Raw genomic sequence first — 9,613 nt, 5'->3', positions numbered from 1 at the left:
TATGATATGGAGAACCCTAATACAAGGATATCTTTAGGTTCTGCCCACTATGCATGAAATAATTATTAAGATTCAAACTGCATTTTTAGAAATGAAAATGAAAATGTTCTAGATAAAAAAAAATACATAACCCGTGAATAATAAAATAGACCAGGCCTTGCCAGTGTATCTCAGTGTTTAGAGTGTTGCCCTGTGCATGAAAGGGTCATGGGTTTATTCATGATCAAGGGCATGTACCTTGGGTTGCAGGTCAAACCATTGCCCCATTTGTGGCACATGTGGGAAGCAACCAATCTCTCTCACATCAATGTCTGTCATCTCTCTCCCCATCCTCTACCTCCCCCATTCCACTTTCTGTAAAAATCAATGGAAAAATGTCTTCCACGGAGGATTAGTAAAAAGAATAACTGCAACAATAGACCATATTCTGGGGCACAAAATTATGCCAGTCATACAAAGCATGAAATTCTAACCGCAATAGAATTAAAACAACAGAAAGACATGAGGAAAATCACCAAATATATGGACACTAACACAAATGTAAATAAAACATGGTCCATGAAGAAATCAAAATAGATATTTAAAATATTTTTAAATAAGTGATAATTAAAGCACAAAATGTCAACATATGTTGGATACAGCTGGAACATTATTTAGAGCAAAATTTATAGCACTAAAATGCTCATGTAATAAAAGACTACCTAAAATTTTTTTAACCTTTCTGCAAAATTAGCAAAAAAAAAAAAAAAAGGAAAATCGAGCAAATCTAAATAAACAAAAAAGTAAAAAATCATCATAGAAATCAGTTTAAATGGACCAGGAAAACAGTAGATAAAAGTTGTTTCATAGAGAAAATCAGAAAAGAAAAAAGCCATAAATGCAAGTAAAATTGACCCTTGAACAACATGAGTACACTTATATGTGGTTTTGGTTTTTTGTTTGTTATTGTTTCTCAAAACAATGCCTGTATCATTTTCAGTCTCTGGCCAAGAGTCCTTGAATGCAGGAAGGTCAACTGTAGGTGTTGATCTACTTTCTGTAAGGGACTTGAACATCCACAAATTTTAGTACCCATGGGGGTCCTGAAACCAACCCCCTATGAATACTGAGGATAACTGTAGTTAAATTTTGGGAGAGTCTAAAATTATAGGTGGAATTTGACTGTGAGGGGTAGGGGGTTCAGACTCCCTAACCCTAACATTATTCAAGGGTAAAGGGTATAAGGAAAGGTATAAGGAATTAAGAGGTGATGTAACTACAGATTTTATATATATACTAAAGGCCCATTGCAGGAAGATTCCTGCAAGACTAGGGCTTCCTCGGGCCTATTCCTACAAGAATAGGGCTTCGTGAGGCCGAAGCAAAGCAGAGAAGGGAGCGAAGCCTGCAGAGCTCCCTTCTCCGCTGCCTCACTCCCTCCCTTCTCTGCCACTTTGCTCCCTCCCGTCTCCACTGCCTCGGCTCTGTTCCCTTCTCCACCACTTCGCTCCCTTCTGCAGCGCTTGGCTTTCTTCTACGCTGTCTTCAATCTTCACTCTTCGCCTGTGTATGTTAATTAACCACCATCTTTGTTGGGTTAATTTGCATATCGCTCTGATTGGCTAGTGGGCATAGCGGAGGGATGGTCAATTGGCATGTTTCTCTTTTATTAGTGTAGATTAAGAAAAACATAAGGAATTATAATTAAAAGTGCATATCATAAGCTGACAATTTAGATAAAATTTATATTATGTGATAAATAAGATGTTTAAATACATAAATGTGTATGTTTCCTATTGTAGTGAAATATGCATAACACAGAACTTACTATTTTGACCATTTTTAAGTAAAACTCAGTGGCACTTAGTACATTTATATCATTGTGAAAACTATAAAATTATGTTTTGTCTCCAATTATAAGATATCGTTGTAAATTTTTATGCATTTGTGAATAATGCAGTCAGTGCATTTGGAGAAAGAAAAATCTGAAAGGATAAGATCTATATGTAAGCATTAGCCTTCTACAGGGAGAGGCAAAAGTTTATAGTTGTTCATATGGAAAATATGCCTGGCTGGTGTGACTTGGTGATTGAGCCTCAACCTATAAACCAGAAGTTCAGGATTCCATTCCCAGTCAAGGCACATGCCCAGGTTTAGGGATCGATCCCCAGTAGGGGGAGTGCAGGAAGCAGAGCAGTCCATCCATATATCTCTCTCATTGATGTTTCTATCTCTTTATCCCTCTCCTTTCCTCTCTCGGTTAAGGGAGGAGAGAGAGAGAGAGAGAGAGAGAGAGAGAGAGAGAGAGAGAGAGAGAAGAAGAAGAAGAAGAAGAAGAAGAAGAAGAAGAAGAAGAAGAAGAAGGAGGAGGAGGAGGAGGAGGAGGAGGAGGAGGAGGAGGAAGGAAGGAAGGAAGGAAGGAAGGAAGGAAGGAAGGAAGGAAGGAAGGAAGGAAGGAAAAGAAAGAGAGAAGGGGAGAAAGAAAAGAAAAAAATCAATTAGGAAATGAACTAAGTGATTTATATGACACAGTTGTCCTGCTTTTTGACTCAGTGATCCCATCTCTAGGAATATATTCTAAGAATCCAGAAGCACCAATCAGAAATGATAATATGCACCTCTATTTCACAGAAGCATTATTTACAATAGCTAAGATCTGGAAACAGCCCAAGTGCCCATTAGTAGATGAGCAGATTAAAAAAAAAAAAAAAAAAAAAAAAAAACTGTGGTACATTTACACCATGAAATACTATGCAGCTGTAAAAATGAAGGAACTTTTACCCTTTGAGACAGCATGGAGGGACCTGGAGAGTATTATGCTAAGTGAAATAAGCTAGTCAGAGGAAGACAAGTATAACATGATCTCACTCATATGTGGAATCTAATAAATAAAATAAACTGATGAACAAAATACATCCATAGACAAGCAATAGACAGAGGAAGCTCAGAGGGAAGTGGAGGGTGGGTGGGTGAAGGGTGGCAGGAAGTGAGTAACCAAATAACTTATATGCATAACCCATAGACACAGACAATGGTGCAGTGAAGAACTGGGGATAGGACAGAACAAGGTGAAGGGGATCAATGGGGAAAGAGGGGACATCTGTAATACTTTCAACAAGATATATTTTTTAAAAATAAAATGAAATAAATGACCTGTGTCAAATGCTCCTTCAACATCCTAATTTCTCCAAGGAGTCAGTCCCACCGAAGCCTGTTTTCCTTATGTATTTACCAAACTCCATTACTCAGAAATGAATTAACAATTCTTGATTGTAGGTAGGTCACCAAGGACCATTTGTTGTTTTCACTTGCTGGCATTTTCTGCAAATTAAAAAAAAATTTACATTTGTCATCATAAAAGCATTTTTCTCTGTCCTGATTATTTAAATTGTTATCTCTTCCACCATTGAAGAGAGTTCTCAGCCTTTAGAGTAATTTTTTTCTTAATGATGGAGATAGCAGGAAAATCTTTGGAGGCTTATAGTAGCACTAAGCCCATCATAGGCAAGTCTGTCCAGTTTGTCGGAAATGGAAAACAAAGGGAACTCTGTATTCCCAGACATCCTAGTGAATGTGAAGACATACATATTTTTACGAAAATATGACTGTAGACTTAATATTGCTATATTTAAAGAGCCAACAGAAGTTTGATTTACAAACAGAAAAGTAAGTATGATAGTTTGTCTCTTTGATTGGAATTCCCTTTTAGGATCTAGATTATAATTTCCTCTGACAAGAAAATGGATTTCTGTGATTGTTTATATACAACTGTACCTTGCTTAATTAGAGAAATATTTAGGGTGACTTTGTATAGACTATTCAACCTCAAATTAAAAATAATGAAGTATCTTTATATAGAAATATACAAGCATGCTCTTGCATTCCTCTTCCCACCCCAAAAAGAATAACAAAACGACTGAAGTCATAGCATCTCATTACAGATTCCTGTGTTCATTTTGGACATTTGTATGGAAGATAAAAATAAACAGAAATCAGTTAGTTACATGTTCTGGTCAGTCTGTTTATTGACTTCAATTATAAAATAAATTGCAATATCATGAAGAAAACATATATTTTCAGCATTGAATAATGTTCAAAACCTGAACATTTCAATTTGGTGTGAAATTTAGTGACTAAATTTCCTGAAAGGATTCTGACCTTTGAGTAACCCATGACCCTCAGTAAGTGATCTTTCTCTATATCGGAAGCTTTGTGAACTCGGTGGTCACTGTAATGCGGCCCCAACATCAATAGGAACAGAACACAATAAGTTAAACAATAAAGTGGATACTCTCATATGACAAGATAAACAAGGGGATACTCTCATAAACTAGATACACAAGGAGAACATATTTTTATTAATTGATGTCAGAAAATGTCAATATTTGACATATTGATTGCATAGTAGGCACATTTGAGGCCCTTCTTAGTGTAGTATCACTGAAGATAATTCATTGACTGGAAGATGAGGGAGGGAAGAGAAGACAGTCGTCATTTGTGTGGGCAACAAAGGTAACACACATAGTCAGTAAAGCTAATGCACATATTGAAGGGAGAAGTAAGATGGATTGTGTAACGGGGAATAGGGGGAAGCCACAGTGCTTAAGGTTGGTCATAAGAGTTAAGCTTTAGAACAGTTAAAATAAGTTATAATCTGTCAGAAAATTTTTCTGAATATCACATGCAGATTGGAAGAAGTCTGAAGTCCATGATGAGAAATGGTACAGTGACAACATTCATTCTGCTGGGACTGACAGATGACCCTCGGCTACAGGTTCTGATTTTTATCTTTCTATTTCTCACCTACACCCTGAGTGTAACTGGAAACCTGACCATCATCACACTAACCTCTGTGGATTCTCACCTAAAAACACCTATGTACTTCTTCTTAAAAAATTTCTCCTTTCTGGAGATCGCATTCACATCTGCCTGTATTCCCAGGTACATGTATAGTATTGCAGCAGGTGACAAGGTCATTACCTACAACGATTGTTTCATCCAAGTGTTTTTTACTGACCTCTGTGGAGTAACAGAATTTTTCCTTCTGGCGGCCATGTCCTATGACCGCTATGTGGCCATCTGCAAACCCCTGCATTATACGACCATCATGAGCACCAAGGTCTGCCAGACTCTTGTCATTAGCAGTTGGATGTCTGGTTTATGTATCATAATCCCACCACTTAGACTGGCTTTAACTCTAAAATTTTGTGACTCTAACAGGCTTGATCATTTTACCTGTGATGGAGTTCCCTTAGTGAAAATCTCATGCTCAGACACATGGCTCATCGAACAGACAATCATAATCTGTGCTGTCCTGACCCTAAATATGACTCTTACTTGTGTTGTTCTGTCATATGCTTCCATTATCAAGACAATTTTGAAATTTCCCTCTGTTCAGCAAAGGAAAAAGGCCTTTTCCACCTGTTCTTCCCACATGATTGTGGTTTCCATCACCTATGGCACATGCATTTTCATCTATATGAATCCTACAGCAAAGGAGCAAGTGACCATTAATAAAGTAGTTACGCTGCTCATTTCTTCTATTTCACCTATGTTAAACCCATTTATTTATACACTGAGAAACAATCAAGTTAAGAAAGCCTTCAAGGATTCAATCAAAAGAATTGTTTTGCTCTCTTCTAATAAAAGGAAATAATGTTTTCAGACATCTCAGGAACAAGAATACATTGCATTTTTGAAGTTTACAATCTTGTTTGTTTGTTTGTTTGTTTGTTTTTAATATATTTTATTGATCTTTCACAAAGAGGAAGGTAGAGAGATAGAGAGTCAGAAACATCGATGAGAGAGAAACATCGATCAGCTGCCTCCTGCACATCTCCCACTGGGGATATGCCCACAACCCAGGTACATGCCCCTGACCGGAATCGAACCTGGGACCTTTCAGTCCGCAGGCCAACGCTCTATCCACTGAGCCAAACCGGCCTTGGCATCTTGTTTGTTTTTTAACAATATATACATGAGTTACATTAATTTTCTCAACATTCCTTCAACCAAACTTCCATTGAGCCCTGTTCAAGCTATTTTGGTATCTTCATTTTTTTCAAACTAATATCTGACAGTTTTCTATGTCAATTTATTTAAAATTTTTTAAATAAATTAACTTCCAAATACAACTTAAATATATAAAAGTCATTCCTTGGGAAAATATAGGGTAAAATGCTTTGTAGCGCTACTCAAAATGCACACAATAGTGATACCTAAACACATGTAAAAGAGTAATTTTGTGTATAATGTCTAAAACAAATGAAAAGTCCCAAGTTAGAATACATGTGAAAGATTTATAGCGCATCTAATATTGAGAAAACAGAGGAAAATATTACTACCATGAACACAGAAATACTGGATAAAATTTAATAAATATTCATTGGAATGAATAGCTAAAATCATTGCAAACTCATAAATAAGAGATGTCAGAATTATTCAACTCTTAGTAGAGCAATAATGTCTAAAATGACTTGTGGGTGCTCAGAAGATTATAGAGTTGGGATGGGAATAGGAGATTGCATTATGGATCACAGAGATTTAGGTTTAAAGTCTCAGGATTAGTAGAGCATTTGAAATGACATAATAACTGCACATGCAATGACAGTTTGAATTAGAAAACCATGCTGGTATAAGTATATAAATCCTTGGTTTATCTCTTCTTATCCACCCATCCCCACATCAAGGTATGTCAGTCTGTTCCATGCCTCCATGCTTCAGGTTTTATTTTGCTGGTCAATTCATTTTGTTCATTAGATTCTATAAATAAGTGAAATCATGTGGTATTTGTCTTTCTCAGATTGGCTTACTTCACTTTACATCATAGTCTCCAGGTCCATCCATGCTGTTCCAAAGGGTAAGAGATCCCTCTTTTTGCAGCTGCCTAGTATTCCATTGTGTAAATGTCCCAAGATTTTTTATCCATTCATCTACTGATGGGTATTTGAGTTGTTTCCAAATCTCAGCTATTGTAAATAACACTGCGATGAACATAGGGGTGCATAGATTCTTTCTGAATAGTGTTTCAGGTTTTTTAGGACATATTCCCAGAAGTGGGATGGCTGGGTCAAACGGAGGTTCCATTTTTAAATTTTGAGGAAACTCCATACTTTTTTTCATAGTGGCTACACCAATCGGCATTCCCACCAGCAGTGCACAAGGGTTTCCTTTTCTCCGCATCCTCACCAGCAATTGTTGTTGTTTTTAATAGTGAAACACAGCTTAATTGTATTTCCTACAATTCATGCTGTCTTCAAAGTGGTGAAATTTGGCATATCTGTTTTTTATCCAGAGAACATATTTACATATCCTGAAAACTCAAGAAACTCTAATAGAAAATTAGTGGAATTAATAAGGGAACTTGATGTTCTAACTGAAAAAATTAAAAAATATTTTAAAATCAGTGGACTATAATAACAATAAACAACAGCAAATATTATTTTAGTCACAGTCATAAAAACTTAATTACTGCCCTAACCAGTTTGGCTCAGTGGATAGAGCGTCGGTCCGAGGACTGAAGGGTCCCAGGTTCGATTCTGGTCAAGGGCATGTGCCTTGGTTGCGGCCACATCCCCAGTAGGGGGTGTGCAAGAGGCAGCTGATTGATGTTTCTCTCTCATCAATGTTTCTAACTCTCTATCCCTCTCCCTTCCTCTCTGTAAAAAATCAATAAAATATATTTTTAAAAAACTTAATTATTGCCCTAGCCGGTTTGGCTCAGTGGAGAGCATCGGCCTGAAAACTGAAAGGTCCCAGGTTCAATTCTGGTCAAGGGCACATTCCCGGGATGCAAGCTCGATCCCCAGTGGGGGGTGTGCAGGAGGCAGCCCATCAATGATTCTCTCTCATCAATGATGTTTCTATCTCTCCCTCTCCCTTCCTCTCTGAAATCAATAAAAATATATTTTTTTAAAATTAATTACCAAGAGAATAAATTTAACAAAAAGTACAGTGTACAAATAAAGTATAATATCTATTCAAAAAATATGAAATGTGATTAAAACAAAAAATAGCAATCAATGTTCTTGTTTGGAACCTTTTAATATGAGCATGTATATATGTGTATGTATATATTATTTAGATATGGTAGAAACATTTATTTATTTATTTATTTGTAGTCACTAAGCACATAGACTATTAAAGCAAGGCAAATTTTAATTCAGGTTATCTGAAGCAGAAACTAGGAGATACAATCAGAAAGACAAAAGGAAAAAAAATCAAGCATTATTCATTGAAAACAACCAAAGTGTCCTTCAATAGATGATTGGGAAAAGATGTTGTCATACATATATACAATGGAATACTACTCAGCCACAAGAAAGATTAAATACTGCCATTTGCAATAACATGGATGGACCTTGAGAATATTATGCTAAGGAAAATAAGTCAATCAGAGAAAGCTAAGAACCACATGATTTCCCTCATATGTGGGATATAAAACAGAAACTCATAGACACAGACAACAGTTTGGTGGTTACCAGAGGGGAGGGGACTGGGGAAGTAGTAAAGGGTAAGAGGGCCAAATATATGGTGATGTAACATGATTTGACTTTGGGTGGTGAACACACAATGCTATAGATGATGTAACATAGAAATGTACACTTGAAACCTATATAACCATATTAACCAATGTCATCCAAATACATATGAGTTAAGTGAGGCTCCAGATATGTAAGTGAAGCCATCCTATGCCATCAATCACCAATTAAAGCAGCCAGCACCAAAAGAACTGCCCAGCCAATCACAAAATTGGGTTGCTTTAAGCTACTAAAGTTTGGGGAGTGGTTTCTTACGCAGCAAATCCTAACAGATACAAGTGATAAATGGAAAATTATCTCAGTGGATCTCTTGATGTTCTTCATGTAACTTAGCTATTTTAAATATATCATGTCTTTTACCTCCCTGTTTTCTAGTAATCTTGGATAATTTTTTTGAATGACATTATCTGCTATCTGAATAGTACCTTCATCATCTCTCTGCTCTTGACCTTTGAACACTAAGTGATGTACTTCTAGAACAGGAAGTGTATTTCGATATGCTTTGTATTAAATTCCCAGTACCTGGCCCAGGGTCTTGAATAAATGAGTGACTAGCAAATAGGTATTAACTATGGCACCAATCATGTGGTTTTCTAATTTTTTCCTAGCAATAGTCAAGAGCTCAGGTTTCTATAGAAGCAGAGATATTAGATGGCTGGATAGACTGAATGGTCTTAGTAAAAAAAATAAAAATGGAAATTAAGTATTAAATAAATAAATAAATAAATAAATAAATAAATAAGCAATAGCCAGTTTGGCTCAGTTGATAGATCATCAGCCTGTGGACCGTAGGGTCTTGGGTTTGATTTCAGTCAAGGGCACGTAATTTGGTTGCAGGCTCCTCCCTGCCCAGGCCCTCACTGGGGCATGTGTAAGAGGCAACGAATCGATGTATTTCTCTCACAGCACTGTTTCTCTGTCTTTCCCTCTCTCTTCCACTCTCTCTAAAAATCAATGGAAAAATATCCTTGGGTGAGAATTTTAAAAATAATAATAAAAGGAAGGAAGGAAGGAAGGAAGGAAGGAAGGAAGGAAGGAAGGAAGGAAGGAAGGAAGGAAAGAAACATTGGTGGTACAATCCCACTTATATAGAC

At 36.6% G+C, this 9,613-nt stretch overlaps 1 protein-coding gene across 1 annotated transcript; it reads left to right on the top strand.

The window, feature by feature from the left end:
• Positions 1-4,687: 4,687 nt before the first annotated feature.
• On the top strand, positions 4,688-5,635 carry LOC308513069 (olfactory receptor 6C2-like; the record flags this gene model as incomplete). Its single annotated transcript, XM_081082867.1, has 1 exon — positions 4,688-5,635. One exon carries the CDS (start codon positions 4,688-4,690, stop codon positions 5,633-5,635), a length of 948 nt encoding a protein of 315 aa, XP_080938993.1.
• Between the last annotated feature and the right edge of the window lie 3,978 nt (positions 5,636-9,613).

Source organism: Myotis nattereri (assembly GCF_964212035.1).
Source record: "Myotis nattereri genome assembly, chromosome: 2".
NCBI classification, from domain to species: Eukaryota; Metazoa; Chordata; class Mammalia; order Chiroptera; family Vespertilionidae; genus Myotis; species Myotis nattereri.
Note: the sequence above shows the minus strand (reverse complement) of the source record. Positions and strands in the feature narration are given on the sequence as shown.